Here is a 14,020-nt window from a genome sequence, read left to right as displayed (position 1 = left end):
CTTTTGCTAGGCTCACGGACCATCTCGGCAGGCTCTGGGAGAGACAAGGGCTGTCGTAGGGAGGATGGTGTGGAGTTGTTCTCTGTTGCCCCAGAAGTGTACACTGCTCTTGAACTAGCTCTGCAGATGGTTTCCTAGACGGAAGAGAAGGGATGTGTTGTCTACTGTATTTTGACCCCTCCAAGGAGCTGAGACCCATGCATGTGATTCTCCTGTCTGCACCAAATCTGGGAGAGAGCGCCTGGCCTAATGTCTCCTGGCAAACTTCAGGATCTGAACCCAGGAGTCTCAGGTCCTAGCCTAGCACTTGAACCATCACTCTCTAGCTCTAGTGCCTGATCATGTGACCCTTCTCTCTCGCGACCAAAATCAGACATGCCCTGGGAGTTCCATGTTTGGCTGTCCGTGGTGTTTTTTGTTTGTTGTTTAAGTTGCACTTACCTGTAACTGATGTTCATCGAGTTTCTTCTGTGCAGGCACACACTGGGGGACAGCCATTTTGTGGGAGAATTGCAAAAGTGCTCGCAGGCTCGAAAAGGTCATGCCTGGCATGCATCTCTGTCCTTTCAGCCAACAGGAGCAAGAAGTGGAAGCCCGGCTGAGGAGCAAGTACACCCTGATCGACAAAAACGACTTTGCCACTTTGTCTGCGGTTCAGAAAGTGAGTGGAAACACTTGGGGTCTCGTGGGGGATAGAAGGGGGGGATAGAATGCCTCCGATTAAACTTTGCTGTCTCCCCAAATAGCCCAGTTATAACTGTCCAGCCCAAATATAACTGACAAGCCCTCGCTTGTCAGAGCTCAGCCGCTAAGCAGGGTCGGCCACAGTTAGTACTTAGATGGGAGACCACCCAGGAAAACTGCGGAGGAAGGCAGCGACAACCCCCCTGTGCTTGTCTCTTGCTTGGAACGCCCCATGGATGGGATTACCATTGGTGGAGAATTTGCAGAGTGCTCAAGGCACAGCGGAATTACCCAGTGTGTTTGTGTGTGTGAGTTGCTGAGGAAATAAAAGTTACGCACGGATACTTTTTTATCTTCGAAGAAGAGTTGGTTTTTATATATCTCTACTGCTTAAGGCAGAATTAAACCGGCTTACAATCACCTTCCCTTCCCCTCCCCTCAACAGACACCCTGTGAGGTAGGTGGGGCTGAGAGAACGTGAATTGCCCAAGGTCACCCAGCTGGCTTCATGTGTAGGAACAGGGGAAACAAATCCAGTTCACCAGATTAGCCTCCACCGCTCATGTGGAGGAGTGGGGAATCAAACCCGGTTCTCCAGATCAGACTCCACTTCTCCAAACCACTGCACCACGCTGGCTTAGCAAACGGATACAAGACCTTTATTGTAAGGAACTCCATTTTGGACAGGATACAGTAGAGGTAGGATTCCAATCTAGTGTAACTAGCTAGGATGGATGGAGATGCAGGAAGCATGTTCTGCTCTCATGGTGGTAAAATGGAGAAGAGAGAGAGGGGGGGAGAGGGGGAGGGAGGGAGAGGGAGGGAGAGAGAGAGAGGGAGAGAGGGAGAGGGAGAGGGAGAGAAAGAGAAAGAGAAGGTGTTGGCTGAAAGGAAGGAAGATTCCCTGAGAGTAGCAATCTACTGGAGCAGTAGAAAGGAAGGGATGTACAGGGTCCTGACCTCTCTAGCTCTCTGACTTTCTATAGCCCCCTTCTGGAGTCTTGAGGCTAAGAGTCTGCGCAAAGTCCTTCACTTCCAACATGGATGGAGTCATCATGACGCTGCAACTTGACGGCATGTTCTTCTTTCCCCTCACCCAAATCCATGGAAGTTTATTTTCATAATCTGGGTTCCTTAAAGCAGTTTTTGGATCTGTGCATATGTGTGTCCGTCTCATTATTGGCTCAATGAGCGGAATCCAAGTTGCGGAATCTTAGGATCTGGCAGTGCAGATTCTCTAACCTCTTAGCGTCACACCTTCTCCTTCACCGTTCTCAGGCGGGACTGGTTGATGCTGATGGCCACATGGTTGGTGAGGTCGACGGGCAAGGATTCGGCATTGGAGTTGCCCCTTTCTCATCCAAGCCCGGAGGGAAGAGAGCAAAAATGAAGAAAGGCAAAGAGCAGCCCAGGTTGGTCTTCTTTTGGTTATGTCGTCTTCTGTCTCTGGGCAGGATTATTTACTCTTTTAGGGACTGTGGCAAACGTGACTATCCCACAAGCCCTGGATTTGAGGCTGTATTTTCTCTGCCTACTAAGCAGCTCCCTGTCTCATTTTGTGTGGGTTAATTCTCCTGATCTTAAAGTTGGCAATGATTCACGCACCAGTTCTGGTGTGGTTTCCCCCCCCCCCCTTTTTGCCTGAGTTTTTCCTATTTGCTTGATTTATGTAATGTTAGCGGGCAAATTTGGAGCTCTTTAAAACTAGCAGGATTTGCCCTGACCTGGATGGCCCAGGCTAGCCTGATCTCGTCAGATCTCAGAAGCTAAGCAAGATCAGCCCTGGTTAGTATTTGGATGGGAGACCACCAAGGAATACCATGGTTGCTGTGCAGAGGAAGGCACTGGCAAACCAGTGTTAGTCTGTTAGTCTGTTAGTCTCTTGCCATGAACCCCCCCACCCAAAAAAACTAGCAGGATTTTTCTTATGGCACAGAGAACCTACACTGCTTATTTATTAATGTTAAAAGGTTAAGGTCCCCTGTGCAAGCACCGGGTCATTCCTGACCCATGGGGTGACATCACATCCGGACATTTCCTAGGCAGACTTTGTCTATGGGGTGGTTTGCCAGTGCCTTCCCCAGTCATCTTCCCTTTACCCCCTGCAAGCTGGGTACTCATTTTACCGACCTCGGAAGGATGGAAGGCTGAGTCGATCTTGAGACGGCTACCTGAAACTGACTTCCATCGGGATTGAACTCAGGTCGTGAGCAGATCTTGGACTGCAGTACTTGCATCTTACCACTCTGCGCCACGGGGCTCTTCTTTATTAATGTTAGGTCTAGTTTTATTAATATTAAATCTAGTCCCTTTTACCTGATCTGTTCTTAACTGGGGATGCCTCGGATTGATCCCAGAATCTTCAGCATGGTCTACCACTGAGCCACAGCCCCTCCCCAAATCTTGGACCACCCCCTTGCAAGCTGTACATAAGCTGAGGCAGACTTCCTGTCCCTGCAATGGGGCTTTGGCCCTTTGCTTTTTTTCCAGCACCACTCCCCGGAAGGAAGGCCTGGCCAGCCCCGTTTCAGGGAAGGAGCTGGATTCCGTTTCCGTCTCACGCAGCCAGGGGTTCAGCAAGGATCAGGAGGCAAAGGAGGCCCAGGATGTTATCAGCGTGGAGACGCACCGCACCGAATCGGGGCCTAAAGACGACGCTGTGGCCCAGCCCAGGTAAAATTTTGGGCATAGCTCTTTTGGCGTTTTACAGAGCGGCAGGAACAGTTGTGCCATTTCTACACAAACGTCAGACCGGCTTTGCTGCCTCACAGCAATGGTCCGGCTAATCCAGCACCCTCTCTGTGCACGGTGGCCAATCAGATGCCCCTGCCCACTTCCTAAAAACACCCTGGTCTTCTGGATTACCCTAGTCCCTGTATCTGTTAAATCTCGCAAAGAGAGGTGGATCTCCTGGGGGTGGATCTTGGAGGAGGGAGGGATAGGACTTCTGTTAGGTATAATGTCATAGTCTACCCTCCAAAGCAGCCACTTTCTCCAGGGGGACTGACCTCTATCAGCTGGAGATCAGCTGTAATTCTGGGAGATCCCCAGGCCCCAGCTGGAGGTTGGCAACCTTCTCTCCAGTAGAAACGCTTGATGTTTCTTCTTTTCTTGGCACTCACAGAAAAGGCTTTCTAGCCTCTTCCTGGATTAATAGATTTGCCAAGGCTCCTAAAATCAGCTGGCCCCGAGACTCTGTGGCTGACTTTGTCTTAGAATCATAAAGTCATAGAGTTGGAAGGGGTCATAGAGGGCATCTAGTCCAACCCCCTGCTTAATGCAGGAACGGCCTAGCCCTAGAGCATCCCTGACAAGTATTCGTCCAGCCTCTGCTTGAAGACTGCCAGAGAGCTCACCACCTCCATAAGCAGCTGATTCCACTGTTGAACAACTCTTACTGTAAAAATGTTTTTCCTAATATCTAGACGGTACCTTTCTACCCACATTGGTTCTTGTAGGTTATCCGGGCTGTGTAACCATGGTCTTGGTATTTTCTTTCCTGACGTTTCACCAGCAGCTGTGGCAGGCATCTTCAGAGGAGTAACACCGAAGGACAGTGTCTCCTCTGAAGATGCCTGCCACAGCTGCTTGTGAAACGTCAGGAAAGAAAATACCAAGACCACGGTTACACAGCCCGAATAACCTACAAGAACCAATGAACTCTGACCGTGAAAGCCTTCGACAATATTTTCTACCCACAGTTTAAACGTCGTATCCTCAACCGCCAACAGAAACAGCTCCCTGCCCTCCTCTCAGTGACAGCCCTTCAAATACTTAAAGTGAGCAATCCTGTCCCCCCTCAACCTCCTTTCTGCAGACTAAACCTTACCTTTCTCTTCCCAACAGCTGCCCACCAGCCAGGACTGCGGCCTTCGAGGACTTCAAGAACGAGCGCGGCAGTGAGATCAACCGGATCTTTAAGGAGAACAAAGCCATTCTGCACGACCGCAAGAAGAAAATGGGCGAGGTCACACAGAGGATCAACCTCCTCAAGCAGGAGATGGACACCACCAAGCAGGCCCTGGAGGCCCAGAAACTGGAGCGGGAGCAGCAGGGTAGGGGGCGCCTGGGCTGGTGGGGGGCCAGCAGGAGAGAGACCCCAGAGGGGGGACATTCATAACAAACATGCTTTTATCCAGTCAGGTGCCTAGCTTAACATTTGGTAGGTTGCCAGCCTCTATGTGGGGCCTGGAGATTATCACAGCTGATCTCCAGACTACAGAGATCAGTCCCCCTGGAGAAAACGGCAGCTTCAGATGGTGGACTGCAGGGCATTATGCCCCACTGAGGAACCTGCCCTCCCCAAACTCCACCCCCAAATCTCCAAGGATTTCCCAAGCTGGAGCTGGTAATTAGGTGTCAGAGTAGAATCTGGGAGACCCACATTCAGATCCCGACCTTGCTGTGATGCTCACTAGGTGGCCTTTAGTCCGTCACCCTCTCTCAGTCTCACCTATCTGTGAGGATAAGATTAGGAAAAGAGAACCACATAAGCTGCTCCAAGGCTCTTGGAAAGCGAAGTGAGATTTTTTTTGCCTGAGATGCTCCCCTGAACATAAGAACATAAGAAAGGCCCTGCTGGATCAGACCCAGGCCCATCAAGTCAGTCTGTTCACACAGTGGCCAACCAGGTGCCTCTAGGAAGCCCACAAACAAGACAACTGCAGCAGCATTGCCCTGCCTGTGTCCCACAGCACCTAATATAATAGGCATGCTCCTCTGATCCTGGAGAGAATAGGTATGCATGATGACTAGTATCCATTTTGACTAGTAGCCATGGATAGCCCTCTCCTCCATGAACATGTCCACTCCCCTCTTAAAGCCTTCCAAGTTGGCAGCCATCACCATATCCTGGGGCAGGGAGTTCCACAATTTAACTATGTGTTGTGGGGGAAAATACTTCCTTTTATCAGTTCTGAATCTCTCACCCTCCAGCTTCAGCAGAATACCCCGCGTTCTAGTATTATATGAGAGGGAGAAAAGCTTCTCCCTGTCCACTCTCTCCACACCATGCATAATTTTATAGACCTCTGTCATGTCTCCCCTTAACCGCCTTCTTTCCAAGCTGGTTTCTGTTTATTATCTGGAGACTTCTCTAAGCCTTTGTTCCTTTGGGGGACCCTGCAGGAGAATACCTGAACGAAGAAGGTCAAGTCATCATCGATGAAGAAGAATTCCTGCTGCTCCTGAAGCTGAAGGATCTGCGGAAGCAATACCGGGCAGACTTCAGTGAGTTCCGAGACCTCCAGTCCGAAGTGCAGTACTGCCAGCACTTGGTCGACCAGTGTCGCCGGAAGCTGCTCACAGGTGCTGCCCGCTATGGACTCTAGAGGCTGTTGTGTCTGGATCTGAGCTTGTGCTCTTCCGAGCTCCCGCTCACCTTTCTACATCCTTTTTAGAGTTCGACATCTGGTACAACGAGTCCTTCCTCATCCCGGAGGAGGTCCAGGAGGCGCTGAAGCCCGGGGGGGCTATCAGACTCGGCATGATTCCGATCAACAGAGTCCTGATGCTGGTAAGCTGGGCTCTCCTTGATCTATTCGGCTTATAAGCCCTCATGGCCCTTTCTTGCAGGCCCAGGGTAATGCTAATCGCCACTTTGGGGTCAGGAAGGAATTTTCCTCCAGGCCAGATTGGCCAGGGATCCTGGAGGGTATTTGTTCCCATCTTCTGGGCATGGAGTAGGGGGTCACTGGGGGTGTGGGCGGGAGGTAGTTGTGAATTTCCTGCATTGTGCAGGGGGTTGGACTAGATGACCCTGGAGGTCCCTTCCAGCTCTGTTTCTAAGCCACTGATCAGCTATTGGTCCCACGAGTTCATCTTCACCAGCGGCAGCCACGTCCTCACAGCCCAAGAAACCCTCAGCTGGTTTCTGGTAGCGGGTTCTCATGGTGCCTGTGGAGGGTGCGGTCCCCTCCCTCCTGCAAGACTCACTGCAAGAGAAAATCAGAAGGCTGAACAAGGACTTGGGAGACCAGATTCCCACTCCTTTGGGAGGCTCTTGGTGACCGTTCTCTCATAGAAGAAGATGAAGAAGGAGAGGAAGAGTTTGTTTTTATATGCCGACTTTCTCTACCACTTAAGGAAGAATAAAATTAGCTTACAGTCACCTTCCCCTCCCCACAACAGGCACCCTGTGGGGTAGGTGGGGCTGAGAGCTGTGACTAACCTAAGGTCACCCAGCTGGCTTCATGTGTAGGAGTGGGGAAACAAATCCAGTTCACCAGATTAGCCTCCATGGCTCATGTGGAGTGGGGGAATCAAACCCTGTTCTCCAGAGCGGAGTCCACCGCTCCAAAGCACCGCTCTTAAGCACTACACCATGCTGGCTCTTGTTGTAAAGCTGGCTCTTGTTGTAGGGTTGTTGTGAGGGTAAAGCAGTTGAGGGGAGAACCAGCTGGGTGACCTTGGGCCAGTCACACACTCTCAGCCCCAACTCTGGCTAGTATTTGGATGGGAGACCTCCAAGGAATACCAGGGTCATGATGCAGAGGTAGGCAATGGCCAACCCCCTCTGAACATCTCTGGCCTTAAAAACCACACCAGGGGTCACCATAAACTGGCTGTGACTTGACAACAACAACAGTTTTCTCATCTCATCCCAGATTATTATTTTTTGGGGGGGGGGCGTGTTCCAGAGGAGAATTATGCCAGTCCTTTTGTCTACTGGCTGCTTTAGCTCACAGCCTCCATGAAGGTGCAGGCTGTCCTTGGGGATTTCAAGGACCCCGGCACTGGGAGACGGGGACGCACGCTCCCCACTGAAGTCCGTACACCATCATCCTGCAGCTCTGACCTGCTGGAGGCAGTGGCTCTGTCCTGCCTGTGCGAAGGCCCGTTTGGTGTTTCATTAGAGCCTCTTGTGTTCTTCCCTTCTCTTCCTCCCAGGATGAAGATGATCAGGAGAGGTTTGACCGGATGCAGGAGGAAGTGCTGCCGTTTTGCCCAGCTTCTGTCTCCTTCTATAGTGCCAAAGCAAATGTTGTCCGCAAGGTAGTGTGAAACCCCTCTCCAGTGGCCCTCTGCCAGATGCTTGGGACAAAACTAAAGAAAAAACCCTATGCTGTACAATGAGCAATTCAAATGAAGAAACAGCAAGTGGCTCACTTAAACTCCAAAACATATATAACGAGTCCACAACAGAATGCGAGCAATATGAGAATAATACACGGTCTACATACGTGTATAATAAATAAGGACAACCTCCACAAAAAGGAGAAGGAAAACCTTTCATGCAGCCTTCCAGTGTGAACCCTCTGTGGTCATGTAGAAATGTTTCAAATAGACTGATAAAGCCCTGTGCGAAACGTGTTGCCTAATCTAGATACACACGTTCCTGATTTTCCTTCTCCTTTTTGTGGAGTTTGTCTTTTCTCTGGTTGGATCCATTAGTGTGGCTACATACACTGTGAGCATTTTCCAGCTTTGGGTCGGTTTATCTTCAGCCGCGTTTCCTGTTTGAGCTGCGGAGACTGGCTTTTGTTTAGAAGAGTTGGTTTTTATATGCCTACTTTCTCTACCACTTAAGGGAGACTCAAACTGGCTTACAATCCCCTTCCCTTCCCCTCCCCAAATCAGACACCCTGTGAGGTAGGTGGGGTTGAGAGTGACTGGCCCAAGGTCACCCAGCTGGCATCGTGTATAGCAGTGGGGAAACAAATCCAGTTTACCAGATCAGCCTCCGCCACTCATGTGGAGGAGTGGGGAATCGAACCCCGTCTCCTGATCAGACTCCACCGCTCCAAACCATTGCTCTTAACCACTGTACCATGTTGGCTCTTTTTGAGGAACGGCTGTCTTTGAGGAATGTCTACAGATCCTATATAGACCTACGGACATTCCAGGGCTAGGTTTTCGCCCTTGACTTGGTGGTTCTATACTGTATGTTTATTATATGTGTACGTAGACTGCGTGTATTGTTCTCATATTGTTCTCATTCTGTTGTGGACTCGGTATATGTTTTGAAGTTCAAGTGAGCTGTGTGCTGTTTCTTCATTTGATGCTCGGGGCAGGCAGGAGCCCACGGTCATCTTAGAAACAGTGCCTTAAACCTCACCAAAAGGATGTCTTTTGCAGGACCTAGTGTAGGGTTTGGGCCCCACAGGAAGGGCTGCGGCTAAGCAGTGGAGCACCTATCCCACTGCGCATTCCAGGTTCACTCTCCAGCATCTCCGCTTAAGTCACAGTAGCAGGTGGTGGAAAAGACCCTTTCCGGAGCAAGACCCAGGAGAGTCCATCAGGCGGAGGAGACCAAACTAGGTGACCCGATAGGCAGGAGAAGGTAGATTTATATGTCTGTGTGGCGGAAAGGGCAGGCTGACCTGTGAGTGCTGCTCCGTTCAGCCTCCTCCCAGACATCTGGACACCAGTGGCCACTCGAGTCTCCACCCAGTGACACGTCTTATGCCTCTGAATGCAGAGGTTCCTTTTAGTCACCATGGCTAGTAGCCACTGATAGACTTGCCCTCCATGAATCTGTCCAATCCCCTTTTAAAGCCGTCTGTGCCTATGGCTGTCACTACATCCTCTGGCAGCGAATCCCACATTTTAATCGCTTGTTGCATCGAGTAGTCTGTCCTGAATCTACTGCCCATCAGCTTCACTGGATGCCCTTGGGTATACACTGTATTTTGGCAGAGGGGAAAACAGTCCCCCCAAAATAGTGTATGCCCCATATCAGTTTCCTTCTTCTAAATCCCCTCACCCCCACCGTCTCACCTGTGAAGGTCGTGATGGCGATTTGCACTCCTGCATGGTGGAGGCATCGCAGGCCTTCTGGCTCTGCATTGTGATCCTCACAGAAGTAGAGACAGGCAGCAAAGATGCGCAGGATGAGGTTGGGGTAGGCAAGACACCTTCATACAGGTTTTCTCTCCCTCTTCTGGTACCAGTGCCACCAACTGGCCATTTTAAGAATGAATCGCCATGACCGGCCATGCTCACAGCATTCCTTTCCATGTTGCTCTTCCTGGGCTCCGCCTAGTGCCTGTGTCTCCCGCTACCCAATGACTGATTATCACGGGGATGGCTTACCATGTTTGCGCACCCCTGAGGAAACGGTGATGTACTACCTGACCTCCTCCCTTCCCCAGGCCCCCATTTTGAGGAGCATGTTGGAACGGTGGAGGTCCATGTTGTACAGAGAAGGATTACCAGCATTTTAAACAGTAAAGAATTTATTAAAAGTAAAAAGTCCACCCACATACTGTCTGCACAGCAAAGGACTGAGCAAGGAATAAAACAAAAATGGGGTGAACACGCAATTCTTCTGCCCCTTGCTCTGTGCATGCCCTAGCTGACCTTATTGTAAGGCAGGCTCTTTAACTTAGGCATTGCAGCATTCTGAAAGCTTCCCAGCATGTTGGAGCCTTTGTTTAGGCAGCCCGCCCTTTGTCTGCTCCACTTGGCAATGGCAGCCATCAGTTGGGGCTCATGTGTAAGGGCTCCTTCCTACAGAACGGAGTCAGCCAAAATGGACTACCAAATGGGCCTCTCTCCCTCTTTGCCAAGGGATTATGCATCCTCTGTGCTCCCACCCCCTTGTAGGTCAAAGAATATTTTCCTGCAATGTCCGGGAAGATGCAATCTAGCTTCTCCAGATCTCTGTGTCCTTTCTAGGTGTCAAATTCCCAGTTAAAGCATAAGCTGACCGTGTCATTGTCTCCAGCCAGGAGGGCCATTGCCCTGACCTAGAGGGCCCAGGCTAGCCTGATCTCCTCAGATCTCAGAAGCTAAGCAGGGTCAGCCATGGCTAGTATTTGGAGGGGAGACCTCCCCTCCAGGGAATATCAGGGTTGTGATGCGGAGGCAGGCAATGGCAACCCACCTCCGAATGTCTCTTGCCTTGAAAATCCTATGGGGTCACCATAAGTCAGGTGTGACTTGAGGGCAAAAAAGGAGGGCCATTAGCATTTGCAAAGCTTTGATGGTTGGTACTTGGTGGGGCAACCACAGATTCCTCCCTTCCTGCCTGTCTCCTGCTGTGGAGAGAATTCTGGTTAGCTCTTGGCGCTGCTGTGAACGCTGAGGGGCATCTGGCCAGCAGTTTTCCTCGCACTGTGCTTGTTTAGTCCCCCCCACCCCCCTTAGCCACCATTTCTTTTCTTTTTTAAAAAAGTTTTTATTTTTTCCATATTATAAACAAAACATTTCAACAATGTATACAATTTATCAATAAGAAAAAGAAAAAAATTACATTATTGTTGAAAATACATCTTTGTTATTAAGTAGATATTAAAAAAACTTCCCCTCCATTTTGTTATAAACCTGTTTGCTCTTTTGTATTGAAAATTCTAATCCTAATATTGTTTTGTATAACTAAATGTGGTTTCTTTGCTCGATATCAGTTCAGCTATAGTTAGAGTATTTAAAACCAAAGATACTTATTTCATTGTTTTGCAACAAATATAATATAAGTTATAAATTTTAATTATTAAGTAATAAAGAAATTATTTAAAATAAAAAATAAAAATTCTTTCCCCGCCATCAGAAACTGCTCGACTGCAATAGTGTTATAACATTATGATCCACTGCAAGAGTTTTTTATTTCTACTTTGTTTATTTGAATTTATAGCTCGCCCTCATTCCCAGCCAAGGACGGGCCCAGGGCAGGTAACAACCTATTAGTACATAAAACCATAGCAAAAAATTAAAACCACATATTAAAACCTCATTTGAAAACCATAACAGAAAGGCCTTAAAAACAACTCAGACACCACCATACAGCCAGGTTTCAGCAGGTCAACCCCCCCCCCCGCAAATACCGAAGTGGGGGGAGGGATGGGGAGGCCAGTAATGATGGATGGAACTTGCGGCTGCCCTCAGTTGTAGGCCTGGCAGAATAGTTCCGTTTTACAGGTCCTGCGGAACTCCTCTTAAGGTCCCACAGGGCCCTGATGTCACTAGGGAGACTATTCCACCAGGCCGGGCACCACCAGATTATCGGTAGTAGTTTACTAGCTCCCAGCTTTCATTTTGAAAAGAGGCAAATCCCCCAGAGAGTAGAGATTCTGTCCTTCTGCACAGGTGTGCCTGCGTTCCTCCTGGCCAGCTCCAGGCCTAACGGGCAGCTATTTTTCTTTTGGACAGCACAAGTATGCTGGAGCCATGACCGCCCTTGAGCAAATGAGGAAGAAACCCGCTGGGATCCAACCCGTAGTGAAGAACAAGCCTCCGTCCGTGCTCAACATCACGTAGCCGAGCCCTGAAGGTCTCCCACCTTCTTTTCTGCAGGTGGAACATAAACCAGGCAACCTCCAAGCGGTGACTCGAAATGCATTTATTTTCAGGAAAGGCACATTTAACAAAACCAATCTCTGGACGATTCTGATGATTAACGCTTATACTCTGGCACAAATCTCAGCTCATCAGTTGGTATTTATCAAAGTTGATAATTTGTTGGCAAGATAAAAAAGATGTTACTTGAAAGTGAGAGGGGGAAAAAGACTCTCCTTGAGCGTTGCTGAAAAAATGCACGTTGGTGGATGGTGGAAGGAAGAGAAGTCGAGCGCCAAGTCCTGCCCCGTGATTTAACTTCACAAAGAGAGTTCTAAAAAAGTCTGTGTGCTACAGGCCATGAAACAAATCCAGGATTCTCCATTGCACTGGCCACGCAAATAAAAACTGGCGATTTGGAGATGATTATTCTGGTGTGAAATGAGTCTTCCCCCATCCCTCAAACCCATCCCTGCTGTGTTAAATTCCTCCTACAAAGGGATGCCAACCTCTTGCTGAGGAGCAGACCCCCATGAGTTACTTGCGTGTCCAAAAGTACCCACTTCCTCATTCAGCACTAATTGCAGCACAACCTTTTTTGTTTTGTTTTTTTGCAGCTGAGGAACACAGGTGGAAAAGCATCCTTTTGGCCTGTGTCTTTCAGCTGGGCCCTGCTTCTGAGACCTGGACAGAGGAAATTCCTTTCGCTGCTTGCTGAGGCCTCTTGGATAATCAGAGCATCAGAGGCTGCTGATTTCCCAGGCTGCAAGAAAAGGTGCACAAAAAAATGCAACACTCTGGCTATTTTAACAACCAAATTCTATTCACCAATATACATTTTTAAACAAAGCACCAACATTAAGAATACAACAGGCGCCGATAAGGCACAGTTCATACAGCTCTTAAAGCTGAATACACCCCAACAACATATAAAGGAAGACAAAGGAATGTCTAGTACCAAGTAGTGACTTTTCAAACAAGCAGAAGCCTGGATACTCACCTGCAAAATACAGCAACCTTGAGTCCAAAATTTCTAACTTCTAGAAAACAAGGTAGTAAAGCTGTGTTGGGGTGTGTTCAGCTTTAAGAACTGTATGACCTGTGCCTTATCGGCGCCTGTTGTATTCTGTTGTGTTGTTAATGCTGGTGCTTTGTTTGAAAATGTATTTTGGTAAATAGAATTTGGTTGTTAAAATAGCCAGAGCGGTGCATTTTTTTGGGTATTTCTATTCAACGGGTGGGCAATTGTTTTGTATTGCAAGAAAAGGTGACCAAAGCAGGGGCGAGCCTTTGAACGGAGCGGTAACAGGATCCCTGACAACTGTTCTAGCCGCGGCTGAATGGAGGGAACGGAAGGATGTCTGGACAGCATTTCTGGTTGTTTCCAGGGCAGGAGGGCCAGTACCCGCCTCTTGGTTCGAAGCGCCAGCGCCTGGCCTCAGAGTGCCCCTGGCTCCCAGGCACTGGCGTGCCCGGGAGATGTCTGCCACTGTAGAGAAGTTGCCTCTCTTAAAATCCTTTTACCCAGCTGTTGTTGTTAAGGTTACAGCAGCCCCTGGGCTGCTCTCTTGGTTCTTCCATCAAGGACACCGAGGGGTCAGCAGAGCCATCAGGCATGCCTTTGAGCTGGACGACCTTTACAGAAGGCACTCCAAGGGTTTGGTCAGCAACAAGACAAGGTCCAGTGCCCCCCCTCAGAAGTCCAGTTGCTAAATCCCATCTGTCCACTTGCCTTTTGCCTCTGAGGTTGCCGAATGGACGGATGCCCCGTGGAGGGGCGTATTTAGCAGGGAGGGGGAAAGAAGCCGGCAACCCCTCAACTGTTGCTCTCCTCCAGCGAAATGTTTCCCTCCATGGGAACAGTTCTGGAAGGAACCCCGTTGAAGAATACCCCCTTTTTTGTTGTTCCTCAGGAAAATGGGCGCGGGACCAAGTGTTTGGCCAGCTCCTGTTTGCTTTCCTAGGCTCTGAGCAGCGGCTGCCTGAAGCCGACTCCTTTTGGCCGTTTCTCTGCCCTGCTGGTCTGTACGCAAGCGCGAAACACTCCTCCCTCAACCGTAGTTCCTAGCCAAGGCTGCACGTTGGTTAAATGCCACAGGGCTGGCCTTCAGCAGTGTCCGGG

General features: G+C 49.5%; 1 protein-coding gene across 1 annotated transcript in view; it reads left to right on the top strand.

Annotated features, from left to right (window-relative positions):
* Nucleotides 1–11,880, top strand: part of KIF9 (kinesin family member 9) — a 30,566-nt gene extending 18,686 nt beyond the window's left edge. The window contains exons 13-20 of the mRNA XM_056857152.1: nucleotides 571–661; nucleotides 1,963–2,096; nucleotides 3,175–3,357; nucleotides 4,531–4,739; nucleotides 5,812–5,991; nucleotides 6,084–6,199; nucleotides 7,573–7,677; nucleotides 11,773–11,880. Of these exons, the coding sequence (XP_056713130.1) occupies nucleotides 571–661; nucleotides 1,963–2,096; nucleotides 3,175–3,357; nucleotides 4,531–4,739; nucleotides 5,812–5,991; nucleotides 6,084–6,199; nucleotides 7,573–7,677; nucleotides 11,773–11,880 (1,126 nt within the window). The remainder of the gene's footprint in view (nucleotides 1–570; nucleotides 662–1,962; nucleotides 2,097–3,174; nucleotides 3,358–4,530; nucleotides 4,740–5,811; nucleotides 5,992–6,083; nucleotides 6,200–7,572; nucleotides 7,678–11,772) is intronic.
* Nucleotides 11,881–14,020: the final 2,140 nt, after the last annotated feature.

The sequence above is a fragment of the Euleptes europaea genome, chromosome 11 (assembly GCF_029931775.1).
Source record: "Euleptes europaea isolate rEulEur1 chromosome 11, rEulEur1.hap1, whole genome shotgun sequence".
NCBI classification, from domain to species: Eukaryota; Metazoa; Chordata; class Lepidosauria; order Squamata; family Sphaerodactylidae; genus Euleptes; species Euleptes europaea.
The sequence above is the reverse complement of the archived record's forward strand: the minus strand, read 5'-3'. Positions and strand labels throughout refer to the sequence as shown.